This window comes from Pinus tabuliformis, chromosome 6 (assembly GCF_031772625.1).
Source record: "Pinus tabuliformis cultivar Carrire ecotype Pingquan chromosome 6, CPIR1, whole genome shotgun sequence".
Taxonomy (NCBI): domain Eukaryota; kingdom Viridiplantae; phylum Streptophyta; class Pinopsida; order Pinales; family Pinaceae; genus Pinus; species Pinus tabuliformis.
The window spans coordinates 1,373,041,849-1,373,063,680 of NC_142292.1; the positions used below are offsets into that span (position 1 = coordinate 1,373,041,849).

The 21,832-nt window shown below is 40.5% G+C and overlaps 1 protein-coding gene across 1 annotated transcript; it reads right to left on the bottom strand.

Moving 5' to 3' along the window:
* Positions 1–515: 515 nt before the first annotated feature.
* Positions 516–16,733, bottom strand: LOC149263740 (uncharacterized). The gene is made up of 3 exons (XM_089390173.1): positions 15,535–16,733; positions 14,168–15,430; positions 516–3,066 (listed from the first exon to the last, which is right to left on the bottom strand). The coding sequence occupies exons 1-3, from the start codon at positions 16,731–16,733 to the stop codon at positions 516–518; spliced, it is 5,013 nt and encodes a 1,670-aa protein (XP_089246299.1).
* Between the last annotated feature and the right edge of the window lie 5,099 nt (positions 16,734–21,832).

Genomic DNA, 21,832 nt, shown 5'->3' on the forward strand with positions numbered 1-21,832 from the left:
AGATAGTCATGAATGATAGTAACATGTGGTTGTATGCATTGCTATTGTTGTTTTATGACAATTAACTTGATGATTATGTTATATGTTGTTGATGAGCATGTTTTTTTTTTCCAAAGAAAAAAATCGAACTTTTTATAAATCGATAAAAAGTTACATAGTATATGCAAATGCATTCAGTTTGCTGTATGATCAGATCATAAAGCTACTCCAGAAAAGAGACTACCTTTTCTGTACAAAAGCTGGGAAAAGAAGGCTCTGGAAACCTGGGCCAAAAGATTTCAGCTCACATTTCCAGATAATCACTAATGTCAGCCCATATAAACCAAGTCCAAACAAGGATCAAAGTCACGCATCTATTCCTGGGTCTCCTCATTGAGGAAAACAACCCAAATTAGGAAATAGATACCATGAAAGTCAAAAGAAAAGTACCAACAGTTTGCCAAAAGACAACTGTACTCACAACCAGTTACAACAGTTTTGATAGTATATATAAATCATCAGACAAAACCAAAAAACTATGCATAGGGAGGCTGATCCGACACACGGATCTGTCCATAATCTTCCTCTGCTATTCTCCAGCTGCCCATATTTTGCTGTAAACCTTCCTTAGAAAGCTTGTCTGCTGATTCATTCCGTTCCCTGTATATATGGCAAAGTGAAAAAACATTAAATGAAGTCTTTAGATTCTGAATTTCTTCTAATAAAGGTCTCAACATATAATTTTGACATCTACTTTGTCCATTAACCCATTTTACAACATTTAAAGAGTCCCCAAAAATCTGAACTGTGAAGATGTTCCTGTGGATAAGCCAGCATAGAAGTAGCTTTAAGGCGGACATTTCAGCAAAGTTGTTAGATCTGGTGCCTAGGCCCACTGAAGCTTTTAAAATCTGGTTTTCATTTAGGTGAATAATCATCCCTGCTCCTGCTGAATTGTTCTGTGAAGCCCCATCAAAATAGGCCCATGGGACCCCTGCTTTGATTTGTTCTTCTCTTATCTGTTTGGGATTCCTTTCCTCCTCTGATTCTGGAATATTTGAAAGAATAACAGTACATTGTAGTGCAATTATTTCAGCAGGAGTTTCCTTGTCCGAAAAGATACACCTGTTCCTTGCAATCCAGACTCCCCAACAAATGATGGGGGGTAGATTCCGTAAGTTCCCCTCTGAATACTGTCGCCACCACTTTTCCCAAACATCGGATAAATTTTCCCCTTCCCAATTTAACGGTTTTTGGATGAGTTTCCGGACCTCCCCCCATATCTTTTTGACAGTAGGGCATTCTAAAAACAGATGTCTTATAGTCTCAGAATCAGATTTGCATAGGGGGCATCTCCCCGGTCCTTGCTTATATCTGGATTGAAGAATGTCCCATGTTGGAATTTTCCTTTTGAGAATACACCAAAAGAATAACCTGGCTTTTGCTGGGCATTTGAGTTTCCATAACAGTTTGGCCCACCATTCCGGTTCTTCCCATCCTTTTTTTGACATTAAAAATTTATAACCGAATTTTGGAGAGTAAGCTCCAGATTCCGCATGAGCCCATACCAATTGATCTGGTCTGCCTTTCAGCCTTACATTTGTTCTGGAGAGTTCTTGAGTAAATGCCTTCCACTCGTTCCACCAGAAAGGTCTGAGATCTAGTTCTTCTCCTGTTTTCCATGCTTGCCCCCAGATTGAGGACTGACCAATTTTCTCAACCCGATTCAGAAAAAAGATGCCCTTGGATTCAAGATGTCTGATCAGTCCTGGGGAAAGAGCGAAATTACCATTGCATCCAACCCACGGATCCTTCCCTATCCTCAGATTTTCTCCATTCCCAACCTGCCAAGCCAAACCTTGTTCGATAACTTTAAAAGCCTCTGTAGTAGCTTTCCATACCACCGAAACATTCCTTCCTTTCTTATTTGGGTTCCTGATCCATTCTTCAAGAGGGACAGGGTCTATATATTTCCGCTTCACCACTCTCGTCCAAAGGTTTTCCATGTTGATGATTCTCCATCCAGATTTGGCAGCCAAGGAGAGGCTAAAATCAGAGAGATTTTTGATTCCCCACCCTCCCCATTCTTTTGGCCTTGCCACTTTCTCCCATGCGACCCAAGGGAGTACTGAGTCCTCCTTTGAGCCAGCCCAGAGAAATCTGCTGCAAATCCTTCTTATCTTGTCAAGAGTCCCTTTAGGAACCCAAGTCAAAGCTGCCCAAAAAACCGGCATGGCTTGTAACACAGAGTTGATTAAGGTCAATCTACCTGCTCTAGATAGCCACTTATAACTCCAATGTGAGATTTTTGCTTCAATTTTAGCTAACAACCAATTCCAATCCTGTTTTTTGTAGGCATTTGGCTTCAGCCAGAACCCCAAATACTTGAAAGGATTTTCCATGTTATATACGTCAAAAGGCAGAATTGAAGTAATTAGGCGTTTCTCATGTCTATTGAAACCTTCCATGATTAGCTGAGATTTCCTGAAGTTTACTTGCATCCCTGTCGCTTTCATGAATAGATCAAGAATGTTTTTTAGTTCCTTAATTTCAGTCAAGTTCCCATTCGTAAATAATAAGATATCATCTACAAAGAGGAGGTGTGAAATAAACATATTTACTGCAACTTCCAAACCTTTTACCGAACCTTCCCTTTTGGCCTCCAGAATCAGTTGACTCAAACCTTCAGCTACTAGAAGAAAGAGTAGAGGCGACAAAGGGCATCCCTGTCTTAGTCCTCTTTGCCCTTTGAAAAAAGAGGATGCTGCCCCATTAATTAAAACTGCAAAACTGACACTAGTGATGCATCCCATAACCCAGTTGATGAATTCCAGGTTAAAGCCTATATGAGTTAATAACATCCTCAGATATGTCCAGCTGATCCTGTCATAGGCTTTGGACAGGTCAATTTTAATCACAGCTCCTTTCCTGTTCGTCTGCCTGACACTGTGAATTGTCTCCTGCGCTACTCCTATGGCTTCATGGATTTGACGACCGTCCAGGAATCCAAACTGTTCACTTGAAATGCATTTTGACAGAATCGGCTTTAGACGGACAGCTATCACTTTTGCAATAATTTTGTATATACTGTTGCATAATGATATAGGTGTTACACTAAAAAATGTCACCATGACTATTTACAGTTAGTATGGCTCAATCAACAGTCATGCTACCCTCTTAGGCAAGTCTTATGCCTCTGCTCTCCATGTCAAACTCCAAAAAAGAGAGAAAGTCTTGTATAAATGTATTTATCTCTGGGGACGCAGGTTCTCTCAACCTTACCTGCGGGGACGCTCCCAATGTTCACAAAAGCTGCGTCCAAAGACGCTCTGTATGTAAAGGGACAGGTGCGTCCCCCTGTAAAGGTTAGAATGCGCAAGTTTCATCTTTAAAAAGTTACTTGTGGTCATTTCTAGAGCATTCTAGAAGGTTGTTCGACGTGTATTGGGCGCCTCCAGATGGTTCATGCACTCCTATCAAAGAGGAACTTATCCCATCAATAAGGGAGCTATCCCACCCAAAGAGGGGATTATCCCATTGATGGTGGACCTGATTAACCTCCTCTTGAGCACTATAAATACAGGCATTGGGCCAGAAGGAGAGGAGGTTGGAAGCTATACATTTCTAAGGGTAAATGCTGCAGGAATTAGGACTCCCATTTAGAAGCTTGTGAGGAGAGATTGCCATCTTTGCTTGTTCTATTTGGAAGTGGGTGTGCTTTGTCAAAGTAAAGGAGAACTCTTGACGGACCCTGGGAAGGACTTGCACAACACCAAGGCTCAGGTTGTATTTGTTCTTTTTGTTACCTATTAATGCAAATGAGTCCATTCTTCTCAATAACTTGTTATTTATGAGTTGTTTCATGTACTCCTTGGTCTATGTGTTAAATATGTTTTATTCTATGAGATTATCAAGTGCTATTTAATCGTTTGATTGTTAGTGTATGCAGGTTTCAAAGTGAAGGAGGAGCTCATCCGGATCAGCGGAGCTGGACTGCTACAACAGCGTTGGACTACAGGTAGGATCTAAACACTTGATTTCTTATATAGTAAATGCATGTTTAGAGAAGGATTGCTCTTGTTTGTCTTGTTTGTCACTAGAGAGTCTTAGGCTCCTAGGGAGGTTGGTTGTGTCCGCACTATCGACTCTTTCCGCCTGACAAATTGGCGACTCTGCTGGGGAATCCATTGATGTGAAAGTCTTTTCCTTTGTATGCAACTTTGATCTGAGAAAAGTCATTTATTTTCTGGTTTTTGGCTCTGTGACTTTGTTTTTGGGTGGGTTAGCTTAGGGTTAGATTCAATTTAGTTTTTCTTGAATTTTCCAGTAGGACGCACCCTCTGAGTATTGCACAGTGCGTCCCTGCACGCACTGTCGCTGTGTGCACAGAGTGGGCCCGCACCTGTCTTAACGGGTTGCCTGCGTCCCCTGCTAAAATTTAAGAAAATTCCATTTTTTGCATTTTTTCTCTTAGATTTTGCTTTTTCTTAGTTTTTACTGCCCAGATCCATTAGTCTCTTGTCAAAGATCTTCACCTAAGCTTGTTTCATCGGCATTCCTGCTTTAAGCTTTCATCAATTGGGTGTTTTGAGTCTCTTTTTTGAGAAATTCTTGATTTGATTTCCTTTGGTCATTACTTGGAGGTTTGTTTGAGGGGGGGCTAAATTGCGTATGAGTGTTAATCGCCTTTGAGTGTTTTTTATTTTTTGATCTTTGGAACTCTCACCCAATTTTCTCGACTTGCACTTGATTGGTTCTTAGATCACATTAGAATCGTCTTGTGTTTGAGAATTCTCTTGCATAGATCACATTTGCGTAATTAGAATTCTCATTTTCAGAATATGAATGAAAATGTGCATAGATTACATTTGCATACTTTTCAAGTGAATTGTGCATAGATTACAATTGCATAGTTTACATTCTGAAAAATCAATTGTAGATTTAGATCAGTTTTCTTTGATTTGAATTTGCATAAAAATAAAAATGAAAAAATGGTTTGGAATTGATTTGCATTAGTTTTTCTTGATAAAATTAGTGCATTAGAGAATTTGTTATATTTTCTCTTAGTGATCAATTTTTTGCATTGTTGGAAGTGAATGGAAACTCTCTCCTTACTTTAGTTAGGATTCATCGAATTGAAAAGATTACATTATCATATTCGATTGCATTCAGTTGAGTCGGGTCATAACACCATTGGTTTCATCTCCATTTACCCATTTGAGTAAAAACAGCCTTAATAACACAGCGCTTAATTAAAATTCATCTAGTAATTTTTACATTTCTAGGGCTCTGAAGCACCCATATAGATCAGGCTAGTGTCTTGGAGTAGGAGAGTAATTAACTCTCCAAGACAGCAAAACCAAACAAGTAGCTCATCTTGTGATAGAATAAATCCAATTGTCTCACTTGTACTCTGGGAAAGCTCCTCTTAAAGGAGAAGCACGAGCTCGTGTCCGAACCAGTGAGGGGATCATTCCCCCCTCATTGGGAACGACGCCAGACACGCACGTATTACAAACGGTAAACCTCGGATTAACCATTGTCGAGGAGCCAGGGGTCACTTGTCGGTAAACCTTGGATTATTGTCAAGGAGCCGACAAGGGGATTGAGCTTGCTACTCTGCCCTTGCGTGCTGTCGGAGTTTAGACTATTCCCCCAGGTGCATTTGTTGCGGTTGGTAACCTTAGTGGCCATTATCTTTAGGATTCTACCGAGGTGACGGTGGAGGGAAGGTCCCACTGTACCTAGAGCAGACGTCGGCTATACTCACTTGGATTTTCTGGGGGGTTCACTTCACTCGAGACGGTTAAAGTGGAGGAACTTGGTCTAGTCTATTCATTAAGCAGGTTGCCGGGGTAACTGTTCCACCCGCCATTTCTGTACTGAATTCTGCGAGGTTGGGCTTCATCACCAACTAGTGTTTTCGGTCCGGAGAGCTTACTGTTTGTGTGTGGTTTGACTCCTAGATTTGATAGCGCGTGTTAATTTGTTTGTTTTTACTTTTAGAGACCATAGGTGTGAATTGTGAACTGTTAATTTTAGTTTTAAATTGTTAATAAAATTCACTGAAGTTGAATATAATGGCAAATGTTCCGGAATTTATCAACCTAGGAACCCCTCCTAATGAGAATCCTAGTACTTTTCCTTACTTTGGGAATGATGGTCCTCCTTATATGGCTACTTTGTCATTACCTGGATTTACAATAGGTTTACCGATATGGTTATTTTCAACTTCGTTGGCCCAAAATACTCCAATTGTTCAACCTCAACCGAATGCTTCTCCTTCACAGAGTTCACCATCTCAACATCACCAACCTTCTGTTGACCCTTTACCTTCTTCGCCTAATTTTTCTTCCTCCATTTCTTCCTCTTCGCCTGGTAAAAGCCTTGATGCTAGTAACCAGGAGGCTAAGAAGAAGAAGAAAGGGAAGAAGAAGAAGAAGAAGAAGAAGAAAGATAAGAAAGAAGTCAACCAACCAACCATTGCTGTAAGTGTTAGTTGTGTTGAGGAAAACTCCGACATGCAGCATAAACCCAAATACCCTTGCAGGCTTTGTAAGGGTGACCACTTCCTTGTCAATTGTCCTGGTATTCCAAAGGTCTTGGAAGTATGGTCAGAAAAATCTCATCAACTTTCTATTGATCCATCAACCAGTGATAGTCAGGTTCCTGGGAAAAAGGGTAAAGTTAGGTTTCCTTGTAAGTTATGCAAAGGGAGTCATCAAACTCACATTTGCCCTCACATGGATGAAGCCTCAACATTGTTGGAAAAACTTACTGTTCCACAACAAGAATTTCCAACTGGTTACCGTAAACTTTCTCCCAACCTACCGTCAACTGACGGAGTGATTGATCAAAATTCAAATACAATCGATCACACTCTTCCATTGGAGAGTGAAACTCATGTCACTCAGGTTGATGATCTATTAGTTGATCAAGTGGTCGATTCAATTTCACATTCAGTCGATCCCACTTTCCCTTTAGAGAGTGAACTTCATACTGCTCAGGTTCTTCTTGTTACATCAGATTCTTCTATGCCGGGGGGCATTTCACCTGTTTCTATAAAACCCCCTCCAAGCACTGAGGTCTTTTCCTTTGATTGGAATAGACTGACAGAACCTCGTCTTCCTTCCTCCATCCCTTTCCAAATCATTGTCAAGGCTGGTGGTAGGGACATACATCGTACTCAGGTAGATGAAGGTGCTTCTGTTAGTATTTTATCCTCAACTGTTTGGAAAGCTTTGGGTTCCCCTCAGCTTGCGCCTATTACGCAGAATCTGAAAGCTTTTAACAGAACCATTAGTGAACCTTTAGGGATCCTTCCTAAGTTTTCTATTACCTTGGAAGGTAAAATTGTCTGTATTGATCTTATGGTAGTTCGAGGTCCCTTGGATTTCAATTTACTCCTTGGGCGAGATTATGTTTATGCAATGAAAGCTGTCGTATCGACACTCTTTCGCGTGATGTCTTTCCCTCACAATGGCAATATTGTGACTGTAGACCAGCTTTCATTCCCTAGTCTTGTTTCAACTACCAATAATATGACACCCCTAAATGTTCCTGATTCTAAAGTGGTATCTACCCTGCCACGGGTTAATTATGTGGCAACTGGTCCCATGTTTTCAGTTACCGATGTAAGTGAGCCTCTCACTGTTGATTTAGATCCGGTAATTGACATGGAAAACTCTATGGGATTACTTGAACACGATGTTCTTATCCCTTTTGAGTCCCTTGACATGTGTTCCTTCCAGAGTACTATTCTTCCTTCTGATGAAGACCTCTTGGAAGCCATGATCAAGGTGTGTCCATTGACATGTCTTTCTTCCAGTTGGAAGCCATGATCAGTGTGTACGAGGATAGTTTATTCCTCTCTCAACCTCGTTAAAAAATGAAATTGGATAGTACGAGGAAAGTTCCTTTTACTGTGTCGACCTCGTTAAAAAATGAATCAGTGTGGGTGAGGATAGTTTCTTCTAGTCTCAACCTCGTTAAAAAATGAAACTGGACGTCATGAGCATAGTTCCTTGTCTTGTGTCAAGCTCATTAAAAAATGAAACAAGGAGTTGTGAGGATAGTTCTTCCTGTATCAACCTCGTTAAAAAATGAAATAGGAGGGTATGAGGAAAGTTCCTTTTACTGTGTCAACCTCATTAAAAAATGAATCAGTGAGTACGAGGATAGTTCTTTTACTGAGTCAACCTCGTTAAAACATGAATCAGGTAGATTTTAGGATATATAGGTAGATTGTAGAAAGTAGGTTTTTGAGGATAGTTCCTGTTACTGAGTCAACCTCGTTAAATAATGAATCAGGTATGAGGATAGTTCTTCTCTTGTGTCAACCTCCTTAAAAATGAAACAACTCCCTTTTCAAGTTAAATATTGAAAGTAAACCTTCATTTCATCCAGCCGGTTGAATGCAATGAAGCCTGGGGGGCATGTACCTCGCTTTGCATCGTTATGCTGGGGGCATGCGAACTTTTTGAGCATAGTTCCTTGTCTTGTGTCAAGCTCGTTAAAAAATGAAACAAGGGTAGGTTAAGTAGGTAGATTGTAGAGAGTAGTCATGAGCATAGTTCCTTATCTTGCGTCAAGCTCGTTAAAAAATGAATCAAGGATTTTAGAGCATAGTTCCTTTTCTTGTGTCAAGCTCGTTAAAAAATGAATCAAGGTTTTTAGAGTTCGGTGTGTAAATCTTCTAAGATCTTGAACGTAAAGCTTCATTCCATCCACCTCATTGAATGCAATGAAGCTTGGGGGGCATGTACCTCGTTTTGCGTCATTATGTTGGGGGCATGCGAACTTATAACAAGCATAGTTTTTCGTTTCAAGCTTGTGTAAACATGAAACCGAATCCGAGCATAGTTCTTTTCCTGTTTCAAGCTCGTTAAAAAATGAAACAAATCCTCCTCTAATTGAGTCGAGAGTTTGACTAGATCTCATAGATGTTAAGTTGTATTTTTAGGTTAGTTAGTTTTGCATAATTTTCTTACAGTTTTAGATCGAGTCTTTCAAATGATCTCGTAACTCAACCTTCATTTCGTCCAACTGGTTGAATGAAATGAAGCTGGGGGGGCATGCGCTCTAACAGTTACGCTTAGGGGGCATCAAGCACAGTTTTCTCTCTGTTTCAAGCTTGTGTAAAAATGAAACTACTTTGAAGCATAGTTTTTATCTGTTTCAAGCTTTTGTAAAAATGAAACCTATCTCGAGTCAGTTTCAGTTATTTTCAAGACTCGTTAAACTCATGAAAATCCCGAGATTATTTTGCTATCTTTCATTCTCGTAAAACAAATGAAAATGCCGAGTTCTTTCCGTCTTTTCCTACTCGTAAATTAAATTGAAAGTCGGCCATATGAGTACATTTTTATCATTTTTTCGAACTCATTAAAATTTACGAAAAAGTGAAAACCATGAGTACATTTTTATCCCTTTTTCGAACTCGTTAAAACTTACGAAAAAGTGAAACCTTGGAGTTCTCTTTTAAGCCCTTTTCAGACTCCTAAAACATGAAAAGATTGCCGAGCGTTTCTTTTACACTCGTTAAAACGGAATTAAAAGACGGTCCCCTTATAGCTTTTTTCTGACCGTAAAAACAGGAAAAGATTGCCGGGTTTTTGTCGTTTCAAACTCGATACTGGAAATAAAACGACGTGTCCTTGATCGCTTTTTACTTTTCAGGTCAGAGGCACTAATCATGAAAGTACTCCTTGGTCGCAAGACTAAGCGGTTCCCCCAGGTATTATTTTATACTTTTCTTTTCCTGTTTCAAGCTCGTTAAAAAATGAAACAAATCCTCCTCTAATTGAGTCGAGAGTTTGACTAGATCTCATAGATGTTAAGTTGTATTTTTAAGTTAGTTAGTTTTGCATAATTTTCTTACAGTTTTAGATCGAGTCTTTCAAATGATCTCGTAACTCAACCTTCATTTCGTCCAACTGGTTGAATGAAATGAAGCTGGGGGGGCATGCGCTCTAACAGTTACGCTTAGGGGGCATCAAGCACAGTTTTCTCTCTGTTTCAAGCTTGTGTAAAAATGAAACTACTTTGAAGCATAGTTTTTATCTGTTTCAAGCTTTTGTAAAAATGAAACCTATCTCGAGTCAGTTTCAGTTATTTTCAAGACTCGTTAAACTCATGAAAATCCCGAGATTATTTTGCTATCTTTCATTCTCATAAAACAAATGAAAATGCCGAGTTCTTTCCGCCTTTTCCTGCTCGTAAATTAAATTGAAAGTCGGCCATATGAGTACATTTTTATCATTTTTTCGAACTCATTAAAATTTACGAAAAAGTGAAAACCATGAGTACATTTTTATCCCTTTTTCGAACTCGTTAAAACTTACGAAAAAGTGAAACCTTGGAGTTCTCTTTTAAGCCCTTTTCAGACTCCTAAAACATGAAAAGATTGCCGAGCGTTTCTTTTACACTCGTTAAAACGGAATTAAAAGACGGTCCCCTTATAGCTTTTTTCTGACCGTAAAAACAGGAAAAGATTGCCGGGTTTTTGTCGTTTCAAACTCGATACTGGAAATAAAACGACGTGTCCTTGATCGCTTTTTACTTTTCAGGTCAGAGGCACTAATCATGAAAGTACTCCTTGGTCGCAAGACTAAGCGGTTCCCCCAGGTATTATTTTATACTTTTCTTTTCCTGTTTCAAGCTCGTTAAAAAATGAAACAAATCCTCCTCTAATTGAGTCGAGAGTTTGACTAGATCTCATAGATGTTAAGTTGTATTTTTAGGTTAGTTAGTTTTGCATAATTTTCTTATAGTTTTAGATCGAGTCTTTCAAATGATCTCGTAACTCAACCTTCATTTCGTCCAACTGGTTGAATGAAATGAAGCTGGGGGGGCATGTGCTCTAACAGTTACGCTTAGGGGGCATCAAGCACAGTTTTCTCTCTGTTTCAAGCTTGTGTAAAAATGAAACTACTTTGAAGCATAGTTTTTATCTGTTTCAAGCTTTTGTAAAAATGAAACCTATCTCGAGTCAGTTTCAGTTATTTTCAAGACTCGTTAAACTCATGAAAATCCCGAGATTATTTTGCTATCTTTCATTCTCGTAAAACAAATGAAAATGCCGAGTTCTTTTCGTCTTTTCCTGCTCGTAAATTAAATTGAAAGTCGGCCATATGAGTACATTTTTATCATTTTTTCGAACTCATTAAAATTTACGAAAAAGTGAAAACCATGAGTACATTTTTATCCCTTTTTCGAACTCGTTAAAACTTACGAAAAAGTGAAACCTTGGAGTTCTCTTTTAAGCCCTTTTCAGACTCCTAAAACATGAAAAGATTGCCGAGCGTTTCTTTTACACTCGTTAAAACGGAATTAAAAGACGGTCCCCTTATAGCTTTTTTCTGACCGTAAAAACAGGAAAAGATTGCCGGGTTTTTGTCGTTTCAAACTCGATACTGGAAATAAAACGACGTGTCCTTGATCGCTTTTTACTTTTCAGGTCAGAGGCACTAATCATGAAAGTACTCCTTGGTCGCAAGACTAAGCGGTTCCCCCAGGTATTATTTTATACTTTTTCGGGCTTGAGGGACACAAATCTACGAAAAAGTTCAACTTGGAGTCTTCTTAAGTTTTTCAGACTCTCTAAAATTGAAAAACACCGAGTTTCTCCTGTACTGGGCTCGTTAAACATTTCACAGTAAAGGACCTGTTCAATTACAAACAAGAACGAACCACCCCTTCCTAGGGTTCAAATCAAAACTAGGTTGGACTCATCCGAAGGATGAGCTTATAATCAAGCATATGTTATCCTCCTCGAGCTTGTTAAAAATAAAGAGGTACTTGCCAGAAATGGTGGGGGAAAAGAGAGAAGAATGAACCTGTTTGTTACCTTTTGTCTCAAAAGAAACTTTATTACCACTCTTGAACACGACACTTTTCATTCACCTGGGTTGGGAAATCTTTTACCTCACAGTTGATCAAACCACTTTGAAAGTCTTTAACCGGGTTCCGGGGATTAACTTTGAGTTATTCGTCACCAAGCCATCTGTCGTGTCGTTATGTGTTCAAGAGGTCTGCAAGCAAAACTTTCATCTGCAAAATACTTGTCATCCATTTGACCATCCCTGAGTCAGTCCTTACAACAACATTTCTTCAACTTGAACAATGATTTCGTGTTGCGGGCTTGCCTGCAACGGGTCGCTTTCTATCGACATCAGCACATTATCTAGAGAGATGACTTAGAAATCGTCAGTACCTTGAAGTCTGCATGCATCAATGGCAGGTTTCTCGCCTTTGACGTCAGTTTACATCAATGACTTTCGATCGAAGGATTCCGTGAAATGTTCGACATCAACTCATTCATTCACATCTCATGGATTGTACTGGGTACTTTGAGAACCATTGACATTACTGGTGGTCTCTCTCACGCTTGTTAACAGTTTACATCATCGACTGGTAATCAAGTGGTTTCTACCATGTTCGACATCAACTCATTTATTCGCATGGCTAGAATCGTACCAATTCGGGAAGTAGAAGTGAAGACCCTGGATCTAGTTTCCACCATCCAGGTTGCGAGGAGTTTTGTATTCATTATCTAAGTAGACTAATCATAAACAGATGGCTGCGTCCATACTGTGTCTACAAAAGTCTATGATTGTGATGTACTTCAAGATCATTCCTGTATCAGAGTAGTTAGTGTGTTAGTTAAAATTTTGATCTGAGTATGGGAATGCCTACCTCAGTGATGATATAATCTTATACATGTATTTTGTGTTGAAAATTACAGGTTCTGACCAGGCTCTCCACGGGATAATCCTTGAAATGATAAAGCACTTCACCCTTCCTAGATATTACAAACCCTAATCTATTCCAGGCTTCGCACTTTAGGGGGCAATCTGTTACACTAAAAAATGTCACCATGACTATTTACAGTTAGTATGGCTCAATCAACAGTCATGCTACCCTCTTAGGCAAGTCTTATGCCTCTGCTCTCCATGTCAAACTCCAAAAAAGAGAGAAAGTCTTGTATAAATGTATTTATCTCTGGGGACGCAGGTTCTCTCAACCTTACCTGCGGGGACGCTCCCAATGTTCACAAAAGCTGCGTCCAAAGACGCTCTGTATGTAAAGGGACAGGTGCGTCCCCCTGTAAAGGTTAGAATGCGCAAGTTTCATCTTTAAAAAGTTACTTGTGGTCATTTCTAGAGCATTCTAGAAGGTTGTTCAACGTGTATTGGGCGCCTCCAGATGGTTCATGCACTCCTATCAAAGAGGAACTTATCCCATCAATAAGGGAGCTATCCCACCCAAAGAGGGGATTATCCCATTGATGGTGGACCTGATTAACCTCCTCTTGAGCACTATAAATACAGGCATTGGGCCAGAAGGAGAGGAGGTTGGAAGCTATACATTTCTAAGGGTAAATGCTGCAGGAATTAGGACTCCCATTTAGAAGCTTGTGAGGAGAGATTGCCATCTTTGCTTGTTCTATTTGGAAGTGGGTGTGCTTTGTCAAAGTAAAGGAGAACTCTTGACGGACCCTGGGAAGGACTTGCACAACACCAAGGCTCAGGTTGTATTTGTTCTTTTTGTTACCTATTAATGCAAATGAGTCCATTCTTCTCAATAACTTGTTATTTATGAGTTGTTTCATGTACTCCTTGGTCTATGTGTTAAATATGTTTTATTCTATGAGATTATCAAGTGCTATTTAATCGTTTGATTGTTAGTGTATGCAGGTTTCAAAGTGAAGGAGGAGCTCATCCGGATCAGCGGAGCTGGACTGCTACAACAGCGTTGGACTACAGGTAGGATCTAAACACTTGATTTCTTATATAGTAAATGCATGTTTAGAGAAGGATTGCTCTTGTTTGTCTTGTTTGTCACTAGAGAGTCTTAGGCTCCTAGGGAGGTTGGTTGTGTCCGCACTATCGACTCTTTCCGCCTGACAATAGGCCTGAAATCTTCAAAGGATTCTGGTTCCTCCTTTTTAGGGATTAAAGCTATGAATGTTGAATTGAAAGGGGTGTAAATCTCTCCTTTCCTCCTAGACTCTTCCACCACCTCAGTTAATTCTGCTCCGATCTGTTCGAAAAAATGTTGGAAGAGTTCTATGGTCCACCCGTCCGGGCCTGGGCTCTTATCTTTGGCCATTGATTTTATAATTCTTTCCACTTCCTCCTTGGAGACTTCTCTGATTAAATTCTCTGCTTCTTCCTCCTCTACATACCGGGGAAAACATTGGGCAGTTCTGATTACTTCTGCTAAAGTTATCTCTCCTTGGTCAGCAAACAGGTTCTGAAAATGACTTCTTCCCATATTGGAGAGAGACTCAAAAGTGTTGGCCTCTCTACCCTCATCATCTTTTAGCTTCCATATCGTGTTCGCGTTTTTCCTCCCTTTTGCATAATTATGGAAGAATCTCGTGTTTTCGTCCCCGGCTTTAAGCCAAATCGCCCTGCTCTTCAGCCTCCATTCCTCCTCTCTGGCCAGCAATATTTGGTTCCTGTGCCTTTCAAGCAGCAATATTCTATCCTTGGATTCCTGCGTTGCATACCCATCCGACTCAGTACCTTCCAGTTCCCGAAGTTCTGCATCGATTTGGGTTATTTCCTCATTCTGCTTTTGCTTTCTGATCTTCGCCCAATCCATAGTAGCTTTCTTTAGTCTTTTTAAATTTTCCATGAATAGGAAGCCTTTACTCTCCATTGAATTCCTATCTGGGGTTTTCCATGTCTCTCGGAAGAGTCTATTGTAGGAATCCTCTTGCAACCAAGATGCATTGAATTTAAATGGAGCTGCTGGTTTATGGGGGGGTTTGGAGAGCTCAAGAAGAACTGGGAAGTGGTCCGAATTTCCTCCCTCCCCCACCCATTGTCTAAACATTGGAATTCTGGATGACAAATCTTCACATATCAGGAAGCGGTCCAATCTCTTTGCTATTCTTTCATCCCCTGCTCTTCGATTCCTCCAGGTAGGCTTTAATTTGATTAGGTTTACATCTATCAGATTATGAGAGCAGAGAGAGTTCAAGAAGAACTCGGATAGCGGATCTTCTCTGGCAGAAGGACCCCAGGCTTCGGCATTCCCCATGGAGAAGTTTAAATCACCCCCTATAATCAAATTTTGTCTTTTCAGCACTGATTTTGACAGGAGATCGGTCCAGAAGTTTACCCTCCCCTGGCATGGCCCGTAGATGTTTAAGATCAACAGGGGGAAACCGAACTCTGGTGATTGGAACTCCATCCCTAGCGCATGAGCCATTCCCCAATGGTTAAATATTTGCAGCCTTCCTTCCCTGAACCCCATGGCCAAGCCACCCGAATGTCTGACAGAATCTACTGCGAGAAAGTGCCAGCCTGGAAGAATAGATCTTAGGGTCATCTCCACATCTAAGCTTTTACCGAGAGTCTCTTGCAGTAGAAGAACATCAGGATTATAACGCATAACTATCTCCTTGAGAGCCAGTTTTTTGGGTTTACTGGCTAAACCCCTGCAATTCCAGGATAAAAAGATCATTTAATTACATTCTCATAGGGATTCGCTGCTCTAAGCGCCCCAGGGATAGACATTTGTTTTCCGTCAGCCACATCAAACTTTGCTTTTACCTGTGCTTTGGACAGGTTTGATTTCCTGCCCCTAGCCTTCCTTTTAAAGGCCTGTGAAGAGGTTGGGCCTAAACCACCGACCGATTCTAGGTTCGCAGGCTTTTTATCAAGGGATCGGAGATTATAATGACATACAGGGGAGGAGGGAACATATTCCTCTTTCTTATTTGGAACATCATCACAGTTCAGGTCTAATGAAGGAATAGCAGTAGTGATGTTTTCAACATTTAATTGTTCATCATAGTTACAGTTATTGATTTGTGAGCCAGATATCAAGCAAGCATCTTTAATTTCTGAAGGAGACAAAGATGGATTACTTGAGTCTAGTTGCATACCCTTTGAGTCTTCAATTGAGGTGGCTGCTGGTTCATTGATGGGTTCCTTGGTCAGGTTCTCTGATCCGCGTTGATCCTCAACCGCTTCCTCTCTGCCTGGAGGACCTTCTAAGGCCTGTTCCTTAGGTTTCCCTTCTTGATTTATGTCCACATCCATAGAATCCTCCTCATGGACCTCTTCTGTCCCGGAAACCCTTTTCAACTCCGCTATCTTCTCCTCCTGCTCGGCAGTCTTCTGAGTCCTTCTTCGGCGATTGCCCAACAGACAATCTCTAGCCAGATGGCCATATTCGTGGCATCTATGGCATCTAAATGGTAGATGTTCATAGTCCAGAGGTTGTTCAAAAACGTAATCTTTGTACTGAAGATTGATGGTTTCCGCAAGACCTTCTCTTGGGTTTAAACTGACCAGGATCCGAGCCATGGCTTTGTTGTGTGTTTGAATAAAGGACATGTCCGCCTCCAGGAATGTGCCGAGGAAATTCCCTATAGATCTAAACACCGATTCCACCCAAAGGAAAGGGGGTAGCCCAGGTGCCCGAACCCAAACAGGAAACTCATCAACCTTCTCCCTTTTCGCGTCAAATAGCGGAGTCCACCGTTTGAATAACACTGGGCGATTCCCAAAAGCCCAATTCCTCCCCACTACCCAGTCCGCTGCTTCCTTGCTCTCGAATCTCACCATAAACCACCCTTTCACTAGAACTGCTACCTTGAAACTTTTAACTGGGGCCGTCTGCCACTGTTGTTCCACCCAATGTTTGATGAATTTTCCTGAGTAACTCTTGCCCCGTGCTCTCCCTACCAGTGTGCATTCAGCCACCTCTAATGCATCTTCTACCTGAACATCCATACCCAGAACTAAGTTTGCTTCGAATTTTTTCTTCTTGATGGGCTTCTGTTTTTTCCTTTTCTCCCCTGTCTTTTCTTTCTCAGAAGTCTCCTCCCTATCTTGTGCTTTTGAGGCACTCTTGACCGCTTCTTCTAGCTGTTCATGCTCGGCCTTGTCCTAGGTGAGCCTTCCCTTGGCGGAGATGTCTGCTGAGGTTCTACCTCCAGTTCCTTTGTCTAGGCCCTCTGCAAATCCGGTGCCCTCTTTCAGCGTTCCATTATCCGATCCAGAGGGTTCCTTCCTGAGCTCCGAGGGTTCACCCGCTCCTAAGCCAGCCAATCCGGTGCCCAGACTGGGGCTAAACGGCCCTTTTGCGAGTATGGATCTGGTAACTGCCGGCGTCCTTCCTCCCTCCGCCGCTACTATGTCAGGTTTTAGACCTCCTCCCACACATCTCCAGATCCCTTGTTTCGACTTGTAATTAACAATGTCTTCAAGCCCTCCAGATAAGAAAGGAGCAGGAGAGTAGGGTTTTTCTTTACTTACTTGAGAAACGTAGGGTTTTCCTGTCAGATGGAAACCCTCCTCCTGAAAACTCGGCTCCTGCAGACCCCTAACTCCTTGACTGTTCAGCCCGGCCAGCTCCAAGCTTTCCTCCAATAACCCTTTTGGTGCCCTGTTACTCCATGAACCTTCCGGAGTGTATTTCTCAGTTGCATGACTGCCAGCTGACCCAAAAAACTTATCAATATTCTGGGCAGTTATCTCCTTACCCCAAACCGACAAAATATCTTCCAGTGCAGGGTCGAGGTCGACTGCTTCTCTAGGTTTTACCATGGTTATAAATCTGCTGCAGACAATCACAGGGAACCGCTAACGGTCTGTTTCCTCCTACGAATTTTGTATAGAGCCTCGGGTAATCTGGAAATGGTGCCAGCGCATTTACCCCCAGGATTAAAACCATCCTCCTGCGCAGTGAAGGATATATGCTCCACGTTCCGAGGCCGCCCTGCTGTTAACTCCCAGCTGTCCTCATCATGCTCTCCTTCCAGTCACCTGCCTCGTTGTAGACCCACGCTGTCCCACTTCGTACGATCCTGCCTCCGTCATCCAGCTTGAAAACCTTGTCTGCAGCGCCTTAGGCCATCGGCCTAAGCGGCCCTGGTTCAATTCCAGCTCCTGCAGCCAAAACCCTAACCCCCATCATTTTCCCCCAAACCAAGAGATCGGACCACCACTCCGAATTAAGGAGCTGGTTATGTGACCATGAGCATGTTATATGTTAACATGTTGTTTTTATGTGTTAGTTAATGATCAGGGTTCTTGCATTAATATCTTGATGCTATATGTATCATACTAATTTGGATTGGTATATGAAAATGGTTAGGGTTATGACATTCATGTATGATTTAATATGTTGTGATATTATGTCATACTAATCTAGACTGACTATGCAGATGTGATTATTATGTATGAATGATAATTGTTTATGAGTTTATGATGTGAACATGTTAGCTAGTGAATATTATGGATATCATGACCTTATTTATGTTTGAGTTGATATGTTGTGAAGTTATATCATGCTAATATGGATTGATTGTGCATACAAGATAGCCTCCCTTGAGATACATTAAGGTATGAGCTTTCTTATGTCGTCTATTTGGTGTTTGAGTGTTTGGTGTCTATTATGTCGTCTATCTGTTGTCTGAATGTTTGATTACTTGAATGATATGAGTATGTGTCTATAAGATTTCTTGCCGAAATGATATTGTTTTAAGATGGTTGTACTAATACATATGTGTTGAGACAACTGATATGTACTTGAGTGTAAGTAGGTGATAGTTGTAGCATTATGTATTATGACTGATGAATGTGAGTTGATTGTTGAGTATGACATGGTTGTTAGACTTGGTAAAGGTTGATTTCAAATTAATATACATCATGTATTTATATTTGGAACGTGAGACTGACATGTGTGAGCAGTTGTAGGGCAACATGCTTGGTATTAGCTTGATAAGGTAATAGTTGATGTGTTTATATAACTAACAGTTGGATGATGTGATAGTGCATAATAAGACTTCATTGCAATAAGGAAAAGGTAAAAGAAAGGAATTGGGTGAAAAAATTCTTTAACTATGTTTGGAAACCACAATTCCAAAGGAATGAGTGCTTTTCATAGAAGAAGTCTTCTTAACTTGAATTTGTCTGACATTATGAGGATACGTGTTATATTCATAAATATGTATTTGACAGGTATAACAATTGGTTCTAGTTATGGCTAGGTTCATCAAAGGATTGGAGTCCCTTGAGAGATGGTGTGGATGTGTTCAGTTGTAAGCAATGTTCTTGGCACAACAAGGTAAGGTAACTGGTGTATTGTTATGTTTATTTATGCACTGACAGTTATGTGTTTATGGAAATATGATGTAGGGGATTGCATGGAAAAGGACTGCCATGAAATTCTGAAGAAGGCTCCGGTTGAGCTTTCTTTTCAGAGCACTGGGAACCATGGGGATTGAGTCATGGTGTCTATTAAGAGTCTTGTGATTTCAATTCTTTGTGCCTTTTTTGCGCTTGATTTGTAGCTTTGTTTATGTCTAGTGTATGGTCATACCACTTTGTTCGCAGTGTCTTATTGTTATTGGTTTTCTTCTTGTTTGTGTTTTTTCTTGCCTTTTGGGAATTGGTTGGGAAAGAGGAAATTTAATGGAGCTAAGGGAGAGATGAATGAAACTTAGCAGGTAATGTAAGGCCTAAATGAAGCTCGTAACATGAGCAAGAGAAGTGGAAGGTAAGAATATGACAATCGATTGGGTTGATTTGGTCCATTGGTGTAAATGGACAGTGGCAGTACAATCATGACAAAGGTAACAAGAAAGGTGAAGTAAATGGATCTGAGGTGTCAGATTCCTTGGCTATGTTGGGAATGATTGTTCTCAATGTTGTGCATGGTGTGCACAGATAAAGGGAGTTCTCTTAACCTTGACCTTATGCTATCTGGTAATTATGTTATGATCATGATTATGCTGATGTTTAGATACTTATGTATGTGTATATATGTCATTGTCTGACATGATTATGATTGTTTTATGCTAATGTTTATGTATATGTATCTATGTCACTATCTGACAGGGTTGTTAGGGATCATTCTTGTGGAGGAATGTTATGAAACCAGCTCAAGAAAAGATAGAAAAGATAGATCAACGCCTTAGAATTCAGCCTCTTCGAGGGGGCAACCTCCTTTACATTACATAAATGAACAATTCTTGGATGATTCAAATGACAAAACCTCATTTCTATATATAGGAGTCTAAGGAATCAAAATATAATCCAGCCGACCTAACAATAATAATATAAAGCCACAAAAATAACAATAGAGGGATTTTATGGGGCACAGTAATAACAATATGGGGGCAATAGGGGCATAACAATATTAATAAGGGGTATAACTACAATAGTAATGGGGTAATCACTAGTATTATAGGGACCCAACATACTTTACCTCCTGCAACTTGGGGAGGCACTTCGCTGTAGCAATGGAGTGCGTCATCTCCCTAATCTCATCGTACTACTTCTGGAGCTCACAGATCTCTATATTTAATATTTGCACGGTGGGATCTTCCTACAAGTCCATCACCACTTTCATGGCCTGTTCGAATAAATCTATGCAGTTAACGACCGCGACATCCCCACTAGTTATCCCTTCCTTGACGGCAGCTTCGCACTGTTCCCTGAATTTGGGCGGAGTTGGAGGCTGTGACTTAAGCTCCAGTTCCATGATTTTCATGTTGAGTTAAAATTTAACTCTTTCCACCTTTGCCTTCACTTTGCGGATGCCCGCAACTAGCTTCCAGATCTTGGCCTCGAGCGGTGCCTCCTCAGGTATGTGCAACTTCGGAACTATCTTACATAATAGGTTGTGGAAGAATAGGGGCAACAACACTTCCGTCTTTATAGTTGTGAGTGGTATGCTTCCTGGTTGCCATAATTTTTCTTTCCATTTTTCTTACTAACTTGAATGCCTTCTCTAATGAATCAGGTTCCCAAAGGCGAACATCATGTTGGATATTATCCTTTAAAGACCTTATGAACACATCAATCCTATGCTCCTCTAGAATATCTTTTACCCTTATGTTCAATTTTTGGAATTCCTCAATGTGCTCCATTATTGAACCCTTTTGTTTGAGACTTATCAATTGGCTAAAAAAAGTGTTGCTTTTTTTATCCTCATAATATGCTATCAATTCTTCCGTAAAAATTGCCCAAGTGATAAATTGTTTACGAGAGCAAAGCCATTGATACCATACAAACTGATTTGGTTCCAAATATAAAGTTTCCATACGTACCTTTTGTGTGTTTTGCACATTATTGAGATCGAAGAATTGCTCCATCTGTAATATCCATGTGGCGGGATCCTTGCCATCAAACTTCCTCATATCGATTTTTGGAATATGGTGGGTCTTCGATCCAACATTAGAGTCTATGGAATCATGATTAACATTTCTTTTGTTCACATCATGAGTTTCCTTTACAACCTTTTCACCATTAGTAAGTATTTCTTGTAGAAAATTTGTCAAATCTGTCTTCAAATCTGCCATGTCTGTCTTCAAATCTGCCATGTCTCTCTTCAAATCTGTCTTCGAATCATCCATCTTAGCTTCCATGCCCTTTATCTTAGATTCCATGCCATTTATCTTAGATTCCACGCCATTTATCTTAGCTTCTGTTAGCTTTTGTGAGCGTGACATTTGTTGCACTTGTTCTTGTAATTTTGATATATCATGTAGCATTTCTTCCTCTTCTTCATGAGTCATGCTAGAGCTTTCAGGTTCCTTACTAGGTGTTTGCATTTTCTTTCCTCGGGGCATCAGTTACCGATAATAATGCTTTACTATGCCCTTTGAATTCCTTCAAACCAAGCTTACGCAAAAATTTAAAAAAAAACTACACACCTTTTTTCACTTTGTAGAAGCCTGATATTGAATCTGATGTATCTCTGTAAATTCAGATCCTCCAGTTCTAAAATTGCGACCTGTAGTATCCTTCTTCGTCCTCTTTCCAATGCCACAAGTCTGACCCAAATTGGATTCTCCAAGGAAGAGTTATGTGAAATCTCCCAT